Below are 14,804 nucleotides of genomic sequence, written 5' to 3' on the forward strand. Positions count from 1 at the left end.
TAATGACAGGCCTGATCTTCACTGGTACCTCTGGGTTTTACTCTAAAGTGAGTGAAACCGCAACCTTGCACTTTGCCTGCTTAGGCTTTGTGTGTGTATTTGACAATGTGGATGCTGTTAATCCATCGCTGCACTGACAAAGCTCTGAATTGTCACAGAACCTTCATCAAATACCAACAGGTATCTCAAGTCAACATCAGAAAGTTAGCCAGAAATAGTTTTACCCTCATAAAGTGAAACACTTTTAAACGTAAAATTATGTGTCTGCATAATAGATAGGATAAGCAATTCACAGGCATTCATAACTGAACTGCATATTAACTTTAATATAATAATTTCATTATTTCCAGTTTTCTGCACTGATAAGTACCAATCACATATGGTCCTAGTGTACATCGTGTGTGTTGATAAACTTGAGTTCTTAAAAACAAGATCATATATTATTCAGATAACTATCTAGAAAAAATGTTTATTCTCAAGAGTAAACATAGTAAAAACTTCAGTGTACATTCCCAAGCTGTGATACAAAATTACGTAGTTTAATTTCTTGTTCATAAAAAAATTATGAGACAATAATTAAAGTGGTGTAAGTCAGCATTGCTAACTTCATGCTGTTCCTGAGTAATGACTTTTTATTTTAATGCTTGGCATATGTATTTTCTTGTCACATAGAAACCTCAGATTTGTGTTTTGAACAAATCTCTTGCTGCATTTGGATATTTTTGTCCTTTTCCTGTACTTTTAAGTCCTTCAGTACAAACAAAGCCCACCTTAATGGTTGTCACACTCAATAAGCTTTCTTGTATTTTGTATTTTTTGCCCTGTTGAAAAGGATCAACATAGTAGTTAGGTCTCCTGTACTCTTACAAAATGTTCATTTGTATTTGTCTTTTTGAGAATTCTTTTGGAAGATCTGACGTCTTAAATAATTTTGCTTTTTTTACAGAATTTAGAGAAAGTTACTCCTCTGGCTTGGACTCCTTATGAAGTGATAATCTTTTCTTGCTTGGGAATACTGTTTCATTACTGAACAACTAAACACTTCTATTCAAGTTCTTGATTGTTTCTGTCAGTCTCTTAAGAATTGGGAATGTATAGAAATAAAATCTGTCAAAAGTCTCTGTAAATTTTTTTTTTTTATGTTACGCATCTCTTAGTTTTGTCCTGAGCAATATAAAATCCATTCCTCTTTTCAGTACAAAACGTCCACCATTGGAGGGTTTGTTAGTTCTTAATGATTATAAGAAAAAGTAGAGATAAGGCCTGTACCGGGCAGATCTGGGGGATGAGACATAAATTATGTGAGAGTGTAGGCATTAAGGATAAACAAAATAGACTAAATCTACTTCCAACTTATTTATTCCTTACATTTATTAATGAAAAACTACACATGGAAATGCTGAACATAGAATTTCAAAATTCTTTCACTCCTCCTTCATTCCTTTTGTTCTTCAAGGACCTTGATTATCCAAAGATCTCTGGGTAACTCAACTCTTGACTATACTCCTCATACATGTCTTAGCAGCACTGGTGATGAAATTTGCCCATGCTGAGTGGCTGAAGCAGGTAGTATATAGACTACAGAACACCCTGTTCATAGAAGACTACACAAAAATTTATACGAAAGTACAGCACAGTGATGTAAGCATTTTTTTATGTTGTTTTTGCACTCGTAAAAGCCTGAGTGGATCTTGAAGAGTGCTGATTGCAGGAAGAAGTAGCTTACATCAGGAACTTATGTCTTTGTGTGTATGCGAGTAGAATATCATCCCTGTAGTTTCTGCATTTTTGTAGAGTTGGGGTTTGGTTTTGGGTTTTGGTTTGGGGTTTTTTTAAGGAAGAACCAACTTAGTTTTTCAAACATGAAACTATTGCCTGCTATTTCACAACCTATACATAAAGCAAGTCTGCCCTTGGGTAGCTGGACTGAGAAATGTTAATCTCTTCTTTTTAGTTGTAAAATTCTGGGTGCTCATCAATACCATCTCCTTGTGCAAGTGTATTACACTATTACCACAACATAAGAGTCCAGATGAAGAGTGTGATGCTTGGGTGCCTTAGTGCAAACAAAAATACACAGAGCAGCTGACACATTTCAGTTGAGTGGAGTCAGTGACTATATAGCATTTAATGAAAAAAAATTCAGTAAACTCAAAATCATAGACACAGTCACTAGAGCTTGACATTTGCATTTCTGAACTTGGAAGATTTCAGAGAACTTAGAATCTTAAGAACTCCAAGTATATGTGCAAATGTTTCTCCTGTTTTTTCATTTGCTTTTCTATGGCAAAAAATTCACGTGGGCCTTACCCTTCACTGAGATTAACCATAACTATATGTTTCATTCAAGTGTTAACCGACTACTGTAGTGTTCTGAAGAAATAAACCAGTTCTGATATGAATGCATTCGAACAGTAGTCCATGTAAAGAAATCTAATTATTTGAATGGTACAGAATTAAACAGTTTAATCAAATGGCAGAATATCATTTTGTTTTCTGGCTTATTTTTTTTTAAGTAATATCTTTTTATTTGGTGGACAAGGGAACCTCATGCAATCTATTAGAGAGTGTGGATCTACATTAAAACAGTGCAGTACCGTTCCTTCATTTTATTGTTATTGACCCTCCACTGGGGTCCCTTTATCTTTCCTCAAATAGATCTTCAAGTTCTCGTGCCAAGATTCACTGCCTGAATCAGACCAGAATAGTCATAAATAATCAAAAAAATAAATCAGCAATTGCCTGTGTGTCAGCTTACTGTACACACCTCAGGTGAAATATTTCTTTAGGTTTATAGATCAACTCCAAAAGTTGTTGTATGTCCTGGGAAATATCATGATATGAAACTCATATTGCTATTAGCTATAGGAAGGAAGAAGGAAGAAATATAGAAGGAAGTTACAGAAGATAAGTGAGAAGTCATGCTTAACATAAATAGAATTCTGAGTGCAGAAAGTGGTGACAGACCATAAAGTTGTGGAAGCTGGATAAACTGTAAGGAACAGTGTTTAATGCTTCCTTCAAGTCAGTGCCAGGAAAGTGAAGCCTATGAAGCAATTCAAAGGGAAGTCTAGCATTTTCACAAGAAAAGTGAAAGACATAATTTAATATGGAGTAATAGTTTGCAATATATTTGTGTGATTAGAAGGTTGCAATGAAAGAGATGAAATAATCAGGAGATAATGGGAGAATGTCATCGACACTATTATGATATGAAGAGAGAGAAATAATTTTTAATGATTTGTTTTAAAAGTACATCATTGAAGATTAAGTGAGACTTGGCTTTTCTTCAATGTGGGGAAAGGAACAAAGTGCACATAAACAATAATAGAGATAAATACTAATTGGTACTGATAAACAGTAATGGTGATGTATTCTGCAGAGGCAGGAACAAGTAGCAAAATAGAGAATAATGTGTGGGAATGCACAAGTATGAAAACCTGTTTTCCTTGAATTCAGAAGATTAAATTTCTACAGTATCAGTGGTTTAGGAATCTCAATGAAAGGGTTCAGCTTTTGCTTAATCTAATAATAAGACATCAAAGAAATAACACAAAGCTCAAGCTGACACAGAATGAACTGAGTAGGTGAAACTTTACTACTATTGTTAATCACCCAGAGACAGAGCATATTGTAAAAGACAGCAAAAAGTAGAAATGAAAACAAGGAGAAAAAAGACAGCCAAAATAAAAAGACTATGGTCTTAAGTGAGAGTGAGGTGAATACTTGGATTTGGTGGATGAAGAATGGTGTGAGTGTGAGGTCAAGAAGAATCATGTAATAAAAAGATGATTACAAAAGCAGATGAAAAGATAAGCGAAAGTGGTTTACAGATGGAATAGTAATATAGTAGACCTTATTTATAACCTAGAAAAAAAATCTAAAATACCTGGTAAAAAGAGGAAAAGGGCACAAGTTTTAGATAACAATGTCAGATTTTTTTTTTTTTTTTGCCTTTCACTATTTGCTTCTGTGAGTTTTGAAAGACATGCTCTTGTGAGTTGATCAGCACTCCCATGCTCAACTATTTGTGATGTAAGTGATAAAGCATTTTTAAATCTTGTAGGTCATAACTTGATGTGTATTCTTGTAAAAGCTCCTATTTCATCTTTTATTCAGCTGTGAACTCATTCAGATACTGCTATAAATATTTTTATTTCATCCATTCTGGGCCTAGAGATGGAAGCTGTTTTAGTCAAAAGTTACTCAGATGAAAAAGTAACATTTAAACTTAGCTATCATGTATAGATTAGTTATGTCACAAACAATTTTCTGTGTTTTTTTAAGGTAGAAATGTGTTTCACTATCTTAAAATTGACTTGTGGATAAACATTTTCTGGAGATACTATAATTTTAGGTGGCAAGAACTCTGTATCAGTTACTGCCACATGATAATACCAACTTCCTGGAGGTCTTACATATGTTACTAATATTAATATATTAACTGACTACCTATGATCATGCTGAAGACTACTCTAAATATCATTCTTTTTCCGAAAACACTTTTTGGGCATGTAGTGGTTGCTATGTAAAGCAATGTGTCAAGCTTTTTGTGGAAGATGAAAAATTCCTCTCATTTCTTTCACATTTTACTATAAATTTCTGGGTGGTTTTGGAAGTGGAGGTTAGGGGTTATTGTGTTTTTATTATTATTTTTTTTTCCTGTATGTGTCCAAATTCTGCAGTTTCTTGCCTTGATAGCAATGTTATTACTCATGTAATTTTTTGCTTTCTGTATTATATAGATTGTGATGGAAATAATGTCATTTTGTTTGTTGACTAACATATGGAGAAAATGAGATAAAAAGATGAATTTTAGGTTTTGGATTTCTGGATTGTTTATTAATGGGTATTATAACTTTATGGAAGACAGAAATTATTAAAATCCTCACAGGGTACATATAATTCTGATTTTCGTTCAGAATAATATTCTTATAGAGTTTCTACACTCATCCACAGACTCACAATGTGTATTGCTGACCAGTAACATATACCAGAATACTGACAGATAAGAAAAATTTGACTGTATTAAAAGCATAGATATTCATTTTATACTCAAACTGAGCTGCTTAATTCCTATATTAACAGCACCATTTCCACAGTACATATTGAGAAAGTTAACTCTGGCCACAGATTTTTTATATTAAGAGAGGAAAACTTAGAATGCTGAAGAAATTCCAAACCCTTCTTTCACGTTGTAGGTCTTGGTTTTCTTAGTTTCTTGCTTTATTTGTATTGTACTCTGTATGAAGCAAGTTTTGAAGTTAATTAAGTCACCCTCAAAACAGAAAATTTAACTGTAGAAGGTTGGATACAGTGCAGACTTCTCCACACATTTCTCAGTTTCAAGAAACATACAACGTATTAAAGTTAGACCTTTTCCCATCATCAACAAATAGATTTGAAAAAAAGAATCACTGTGTTGAGTGGGGTTCCTCAGCATCCTTTTACATATAAATGGACAATGCTGAGTAACTAACTGGAATTTACAGCAATCAAGATCAGTGTTTCCTGGGCATAAAATCTGAAAACTGAAATGCAGAATAAGAAGTATCACCCTGAAGGTAGATATTGCGTAACTATCTTCCTTCTTTTAGTGTACTGTCTTGTTGTTAAGAACGCTTGCCCTAGTGCTGGGGAGCATGGCTATGAGGTACTTCTTAGGCAGTGGGAATCATAGGGTTTAGATACTCGTTAGCCTAGTAAGATTTGAAATCTCCAGCTTTCACATGCCAAGCTATTCCTTTTGGGTATGTTTTAGTCCTCCTTTTAAAGCTGAATGCTACAGCTGAGGTCACAAGATGCATCAGTCTTGAAGAAAAACTTATGAGAAGAAAACTGACTCTATCTAGAATTTAGGACACTTAACCAGTAGTCCACAAATTCTTAGCCCTTCTCCTTTAACTCATTTAATGGATTATCCAGAGATAGTCTAGTTTAAAGTACATAAACAACATTCATATTTTAAACTGAATGTGAGTCACACTGTCTCAGAGCATGCCCAGCAAACAAATTTGACAGATGGAGGATGACATTTTCCTTGATCCTAAAGTTCAGGTTCTTATGGATTTGTATGTTTAATTTGGGACCTAGAAAAGAATTTATTTTCCTGCAATGTTCAATTCCAAGGACATTTCAAGTGTCCAGGCTCTTCTGAATACATTCTCTCTACTTAGAGGCCCAAATTCCGTAGGAGAATGGCAGTAGGTGCCCCTGTAAGCTGCATTGGATCTGGCCTAAGCGCAAAGTATATATGTGAATGATTAATTGGCAACACCTAAAAATCATTACTGTATTAATGCCAAATGTAAGACTATTCCAATCTTAAAATTATTAACGTGTGTGTCATGTAAAAAAAGAAGTCAAAAAGATTGAAAGCTTAGAAGTGATAATCTAATGAGGGTATGATACTTTAAATACCTCTGAGATTAATTTGGGTTTTGGTGGAGTTATGCCTTCTTTGATGTGTTCCTTTTTTCTTTGATATTCTAAGAGTTGTCTGGGTTTAACAATTAAAGATTATAGGTCTGATCTATTTCAAAGATGCAAAATGCTTACAGCTCTTTGGAACTTCTGCGGAATTTGTGAGTGTTAGTACTTCTACAAAATCAGGTCCAGGTTTTAAAAAAACCCAGAGCCCTAATTTAAGAAAGCTATCAAGCAAATGCATGTTAATGATACTGCTAGACCAGATCCTCAAACACATTATGTTCATAAGTGGAATAGAGAAGTGATAATGTTGTGTTTTAATTCATAGCATAGTATTTTTAATAAGAATTAAAAATAGAGATGTTGCCATTAAAAAGTAAGAAAATAGGTATGTTCCAAATAAGAAAATAGAATACCATTTTCTCCAGCATTATTAAACAAATTATTGTAGCAAACAGTGTTTGCCCATTTGAGAAAAAAAGCCACTATTGCCACTAATATGGAACAAGAATACTCTGTGTAATAGTATGTATGTTTTTAAGGAAAAAACAACCACTATTGTGTTCACTTTCATCTTGATCACTTCCTTGTTTCAATTATGATTCCATAATTAACATGCATAAATAAAAATAAATTCAGAATAAAAATTTATTGAATAAAGCCAATTGTGTTTGAAACGTAATTCAGTCAATATTTAAACTGCAACTAAGGCAAATTATTAACAATCATTTTGGAAAAATACCTTGCCAAGTTTTTGGTAAGTTTTATCATAGCTTATTGTATATGCATCTTGTGGGGTTTTTTTATTTGCAGACTTGGAAACTTTGAGTTTTCAAAATATAAAGGTCAGAAAACTACTCCTAAACCAGGAACAGGGGAAGGCAATATTGTAAACTTAGAAAAGAATACATGGCTCCCACTTTAATTAAAAAAAAAAAATAATTCTGTAATTAGAACTCTTAATCTTTTAATATTTGTCACTGACTAAGCAGTTCACTGCTTGACCTTTTTAGTCGATCATCACAACCTCATTTGGGTACATATGGTGAGTGTCCAAGTTTTTCATTTTCTGCCTTCCTAAAGAGGTGGAAGAGAGTTCTTGACATCAACTGAGGATAAATTTTTCTGCCCAAGTTCTAGTCTGTGAGTTACTAGCAAGACATATACGACTTCATATTCTGGACCAGGACCTTGCCTAATTTTAATAGGCTAGTTAGGGGTTTGGCAATTGACCACAATCAGCCTAAGGAATGGTTTTGATATGAATAGAGATTCTCTATACCCAGATAAATGGAGAGCACAACCAAAAGATATTTACATTTCAGACTATGAAATAAGATATGATACTTCAGCAGTATTCCCTTAGAGCTAAAACATGAAAGCAGGGAGCTCACTGCAAAGCCAGGTAAATTGCTACATTTTGCAACATATGCAAAGTACACTATAATTTTTACACAAGGATAAGTTTAAAAACTATTACAGGTAATGTAACAAAACTTAGAAACTGAGTTGGTGAATAGCCTGTAACTTCAGTTTATGTTGTCAAAACATGAATGAAAGCTAAGGCTTAAAATATGGAGTATGAGGAAACTATTCACCTCAAAGGAAGTTCTGACATCTCCCTCACCCCTTTACAGTTATTGATAGTTAAATCATTCATAGTTGGTAAATGGACTTGATACAAAGTGAGGTGACCTACGTTCTTTGCTGGTTCAAGTGCAAAAGGACAGGTACATTTCTGCAGTTTACTAAGCAACTTCTAGGAGCTGCTGAATTCACTTATTCCCAAGAAAAAGAAAAATCTTTGGAAGGAAAAAAGGAATAATCAGCAAGAGGGAGGATAACTCCGTGTCATCTGAAATGATATTCAAGAGAAAAAAACCTTTTGTACAAAAAAAAATAAAGAAATTTATGCCTCTTAAAAGCCCTGAATCAAAGGTGCCAAAAAAACCCCCATAAAATTGATGTATAAGGGTAGAAAATACAGTTATTCTAATTCATGAATGTCCCCATGCAATAATGATGCTTCCTCTAAAGACTCTTCCAATTCTACTATCTTCTTCCTTATGCTTCAAAATGTATCTAGTATTCAGCAGAATGATCCCCAAAACTGAAGGATCCCCAGGATTTTACAACTTTTTTTTCCATGATGTCACTATTTTATTCTATATCTTTGGATGGCTTTTGTGATTCAAAGAGTATTCAAAAAGAATTTTGTGATACAAAAGTATGTAGCAATTTGAGAAAAATAATTTAATGTATACAGTTGCTTTGAAATCCAGTATCAGAAATTGCCATTAAAATGTCTTTATCTGTCATATCAGTAAGAGACAGATCAGAGGAATAAGATTGCCATGTGTCCTTTCTTGCTTGTAGTGGTGATTTTGGTTTTTTTTATTCTTATGGATTGGTAAATAGAATTGTAAATATAAACTAATGTGTACTATTAATGATAGAGATAGCACAATAAGCAACAATCACAGATGCTATGACAAGCAATTGATGTATAATACGTATTTCTATGTATAATTCAGAATAAAGGAGAATCTTATTTCCCAGTAAAAATAAATTTATTCAGGAGACAAATATTTAATCTTAAAAGAGAAAATAAACAATAAAATTCCAAATTAATTTTAAAACATTTCTTAAATATATCTGAATAAATTCATCTTAGTTGGATTCCTTGCAAGAAAATTAAGTAATTGCCTTTTTTCTTTTTTAAAAGGCAATAACACTCCAAGTTTATCTCAGGAATCTTAAAAAAAAAGTAATCATTTTAAAATAATAGGAACAGAAAGAAGTATGTTTTGTCCTCCCCAGGTAAAAAAGAAGAATTTTCTCAGCTGGATACTACTTTAGATGAGAAATTGCAAAGGAGAAAAGACTTTACAAGACAGTCTCTTCATACACAGATTTTGGATTATAAAACGGCCAGTTCTGAAAATGCGAAGTGGTGAGGTCATTGCCTATAAATTAGATTTGTTTTTTGTTTTTTTTTTTAATTTTATTTTAAATTTATCTTGTAAAGTGAAACCCTAGGTTAATAGTTCCAAAACAAACATGACTTTGTAGCTAGCAGAGAGTACACCATATTTCCGGGTCCCAAACATGGTACCCTTTAGAGTTGGTTTAGTAGTCATTGCACAGATACTTCTTCCACAGCAATAATGAAATGATAAACAATGTAGAAACTTATGATAAATATCTACATATCTTTACACAAGCAATATAGTGTTTTTTTCTATTGTTAAGAGAGTGTAGAAAAAAGTGCTTAATCATCATATATTTTATGACTTTATTGGTATAGATTATGGTTTTATGTAATTAGATCAACTGTAACATTACCTATATTGTTAGATTTGATTAAGAAAGTAAAAAACCCACTTTTAACTAGACAGAATATATTTTGTCTTCAAAATATAAACCTAGCTTTTACATTTTCATAGTATACTTCAGTAAAATTATGTAGACATGCTCCCTCTGTATTTGAATTTGGTTATTAAACAGGTAAAATACAGTTAAAGAAAATACAGTTAATGAAAATAGAGTTAAAGAAAAGCTTAATCTCATTCCCTAAACTAACATGAAGACATAGTAAGTATACTTTGGTCATAAATTCAGCATAAACCATTGATAATTTAGTGAAGTCATTAGTAGACACAAAGCCAAGCACCTCTCATAAAACCAAACAAGGTGTAAGTAGGCAAGCAATGGATTTAGTGTAAGCATTTTAATTTTACTCTCATTAAAAATGTATTTAATTTGTAATGAAATTCATTGCATATTTTACATTCTGCATGGAAAAATATTCCACATTTCTAAGTTGTCTCAATGACTGTAGGAGGTATATGCAGCACATACTTCTTAGAAAATATTTGTCAGTTGTGTTCTATAGTAGTGGAAGACTCCAAGTATTTGTTTAAGATAACTGCCATGGCTTTTAATTTGAATGAAAACACTGAAACAGAATATATAATGATGTTTGAAAGTAAGAAGACACAGAAATTTATAAAAGAATTTTTTTAAATCTATTACGTTACCTCTGCAGGTATACGCTATACACTAGTGTTTGTAATGACATTTTTAAAGATTATGATACCATTTTTGTATGTGGTGAAAGACCCACTGATCTGGATTGGAACATCACTAGTAGACTGTTTAGCTATAAATTTACAGCTATGCATATAGCTATACATCTATGGCTATACACATACACCTATACACTGGTAGGCTATTTAACTATGTAGCTGATACATTTATGTAAATGAAAAAAAAATATTCCTACATAAAGTAATATGACAACTGATTTGTCAGTAATTTATGTCAATATATGCAAAAATGTATGAATGGTTCTATTTATTGATATTTATATTTTTTAATTAGTATTCTGTCATTGGAATAAACAATGTTAATTGTTAATTTTTAATTGATTTTAATCTTAAGTACAAAAATTTTAATATTAATTACTCTGCTACTTTAACATTACCCATTAATAGTAATTACTTTGATACATCATAAACATGGAATTATTTTAAAGAGTATCATTTGTACTTAAGCAGGAGTATTTCCAGGAAAAGATTCTGTGCAGATATTTTAGTGAACTCAGTACAATGGAATTTATTGAAATTTCTATTCTGCATGTTTCCCAGCTGTCATTTTTTGCCGGAGTTAGATCCTGCAATACATCACAGTAGACAAGTACAAGTTATGGTAAGAACTTACTTCTTTGTGGGATTTTGCAGCATTCAGCTATGCCTTGGTGATGCTTCCAAATGTATACATGGTGTAAAAACAAACAGATTTTTAAATTTTATTTTATTCTTTAATGTTATCTCTATTTGACAATCAAGTCATCCATTGATGGACATCAGAAGAAAATGTTTGAGCACAAGAACCCATTTGTGTAGATAGAGTTCTAGTTTTATAAACTGATTTTAGGGTTATTGTTTTAAGACATCAAATGCTACTGTGATTTTTTTAAAGTTTCTAAATCAACCTTTTAAAAAATATTTCAAATATTTTAAATATAATTCAGCACCAATTACATTATTGACAGAAAACATGTTCTTGTCAATCAGACAAGTTTAAAAGTTCTTAAATTCTGTAAGTCACATACCTCAATCTTTATAATATGTCCACGGTGTTATTTGTTGAAAGAGAGTAAGTTGGATTTGTATGTTATTATAGTGACATTACTAAAAACAGTGTATAAAATCAGACTTATTTCTACAATTTATTTTATATATTTTATACATCATAAAATACCCTCTACTCTTTTTATGTTTAATTCTTTTCTTTTCTTTGCAGCATTTAAGTTTTGTTTTGTTTTGTTTTGTTTTCTGAAATGGGAAGTTCTGTAGGTTGTCAGGAGGAGGTGTATGAGCTTTTTAACAATCTGAAAATTTACAAATTAAAATACTCGGTATCAGAGATGCCGAAAAGTTCCTCTGATGGTGGGCAGTGTTAGGATGCCTACAAGCCAATTTATACTGTATGTACACGTATATATACACTTCACATTTTATTGCCAAATTAGCAACATTCTTGTTGATATAATTCCGTGGGGTTAAAAAAATGGAGCAAGGCCAAACTATACAGAATTAGTGTCTTAAATTTATATACATAATGTAAAATGTTGGATAAAAAGTATTTCCCAGTTAGATGATGTGTCATATGCTTCATTCCGTACTCTGTGCAGTCTTTACCTTTTCTAACCTTTGTCATCCTTAGTTTTACCACGTATGCAATGTGCATGTTTTGGAAATACTACCATAAACTCTTCTAAAACTCACTGTTGAAAGAATGTTTTTAAGACATATATATTACTATTTTATTTAAGTCAGATTTTGTCAAAGGTTTTTTCTCTGGTGTGAGGTGTGTCCAGTTCTTAGGTTCTTTCTTTTTAAAGTTTACTGGCTGAAATCATGAGCCAGACAACTGTTGTGATGGGTTTTGGTTGCAGAAGCATTAGGTAAAGTCTTAAACAGTCATTGCTCTAATTTGAGCAAATCATAATCTAATAATGTTATCTAAATTACACATTATGTAATTATTGGTAAACATATGTGCACGTAGGTTGAGTGTACCTTATTTACAGTATGCAGTTCTGTCCACAAAAAAAAAAATGCTGCAATCCCTCAATGGTCTTATGTGATGTGGCCACATAACTGGCAGTGTTATGGGATTGTCACAGTCTGTGCCACGTAATTACACAACCATTTCACATGAATGAAACACAGAGAAAAATGCAAGAGAAGGTCAAAAAATAGAAAAGGAAATAAAATGTATCTCTAATGCAGAAAGCAGTACTATATAGGCAGAGGAATAATAATGTGCTTTGTACACAGAGACAGCTAGAGAATGATGGTTTTAAAATTTATGAGTTCTCTTAACTGTCAAAGGTTGAAATATGAACATGCTCTTAATGCTTCTGCACAGTAACTCAGTTAAAAGATATGAAATCATGGCAAAAATGAAGGTAACACTTAGCTGCAGTCATTATTAAAAACTAGAAAAAGTTATGGTAAACCAAAAGAAAGAGAAAAATGGACATCAGGCGTAAAAAAAAATATTTATTTTTTTTAAAAAAGGTAATTAAAAGAGGAAAGCATTCCTGGGCATTTCTGGTTTTTTATTCATATGTCCTGCTTAAGCATAAAATTTCCTGTTGTGGAATAGGAACCCTAAATTGTATGTGTTCTGTAAGCCTGCATTCTGAAAGTACTAGAGTAATATATCTTTCTAACTGGTATTTGTGCAGATTCCAAGAATTTAAGACATTCTTTTTCATGGATACAAAATGGTATTTCAATGGTTGCATATTAACAATACAGTCTTAGTCCTTCCCATTTGGGGTAAACTGTATGCAGTAACCTGCAATAAATCTAAGAATTTATGTTAATCTTGATCATTTTGATGATTTTGCTTACTACTACTACTATTTGAGTGCTCATGAAGGCATTCTGACTTACAGGTAAAACTGGGCACTTGAAATTAATACGATTTTGCTGAATGACAAGTAGGATAAACTTCCTGATTCATCTCTGTATGCAATTTAAGTTTCTTACATGGTTAACCACTTCACTGTTAATTGGTATCTCCGAATCACTAAGATATAACTTGAATGTAAAAGCATTTTTGTACCTCAGAAGATTACAGAACATCTCAATAATTTAAGATACATATAGATAAACACTCAAATGCAGAGCTGTATTCAAGGCAAAGATTCCTCCTGAATGAAATTATTTTCCAATTAATTGGAAAAAAAAAAAGACATTTGTAATCATGAAGCTAAAAAAAAAAAAATCCAGAGTGAAACATGGTGATAACTGCAGGTGGAAGTCCAATAATGCACTCTGTGAAAAAGTAGACCAGTATCTTAAATTTCTTCCCAGTTTGTGGCTCTTAGTTGTAAATGTAAAGGGGAAGCTTTTAATTAGCTCCAGAGGACTTCCAATTGGGTTCTTTACAAACCTGGAATTGTTTGCTTCAGTGATTAATACAACCTTAAATATTACTCTGACTGTAATTGAGTGAAAACACCTTTATTTTGAAAAAAAAACCCCACATATCTTACATGAGAGAGACAGACAGCCCTATTAAAATGTGACGTATAACATTGACTATTGTTGTCTGCAAGTTGATGAAACCTCAGATGCTATGAGGATAGGGTTTGAATAATAATTCCATGAAAAAGTTAGTTGGTTTAAATACTGTACCCTCCTCAGTCTTTGGGACTTGAGAAATTAGAAAACTTTTGCTGTGTGTTGAAACAGGTCAGATGGAAACAAGAATGATCAATTCCATTGGTTTGAAACTCTGAGAATCACAATGATCGCATTATTTCTACAGGAAATGATAAGAAATAAAAGGAAAGAAAAATATTTCCATTTAAAGATTCTGAAAATACAGAGCTCTCACAAGCTTAAAGAGACTGTAAATATTAAGGCCAAAAATATGAAGAGTTGGCAGGATAGAAGTGCTACTCTTCTCAAAGTTTATTAACACTGCTGTGGAAGACAAAAATAATATATTAACAGCAATAATAAAACCTGCTAGCTGTGCAAAGCAAAACTTTAAAATCACAGTCATTAAACATAAAAAGCAAGCATCAGAAAGCAAGGGGTAAACTTTCTGTGCTGACACAACGGGTACACAGTCACTAACGAAGGGCGTAAAATCTCTGTACCTTTGGAGCTGTTGGTTTGAAAACGCACTAACTTTTTAATGAATTTTACATTAAACAGTGACTGGGTAAAGACAAAGAAATGAAACAGGTCTCCATTTCATCTGAGTTCTCAAAGTAACACTGGACTACAAAGCCTGTCTGCACTGGTGCAGTGCTGCTCTTGGTACAGTGAGCTGGTTTCAGCAGG

The 14,804-nt window shown here is 32.5% G+C and overlaps 1 protein-coding gene across 1 annotated transcript in view; it reads left to right on the plus strand.

Moving 5' to 3' along the window:
* LOC103778765 (leucine-rich repeat and IQ domain-containing protein 1-like) overlaps window positions 1-14,804 on the plus strand; it is a gene marked incomplete at its 5' end in the record, with an annotated part of 91,181 nt that overhangs the window by 59,917 nt on the left and 16,460 nt on the right. Inside the window, 2 exons of the mRNA XM_008946377.1 lie at window positions 9,250-9,382; window positions 11,079-11,139. Coding sequence (XP_008944625.1) covers window positions 9,250-9,382; window positions 11,079-11,139 — 194 coding nt within the window. The remainder of the gene's footprint in view (window positions 1-9,249; window positions 9,383-11,078; window positions 11,140-14,804) is intronic.

Source organism: Merops nubicus, unplaced genomic scaffold, assembly GCF_000691845.1.
Source record: "Merops nubicus isolate BGI_N331 unplaced genomic scaffold, ASM69184v1 scaffold6448, whole genome shotgun sequence".
Classification (NCBI taxonomy): domain Eukaryota; kingdom Metazoa; phylum Chordata; class Aves; order Coraciiformes; family Meropidae; genus Merops; species Merops nubicus.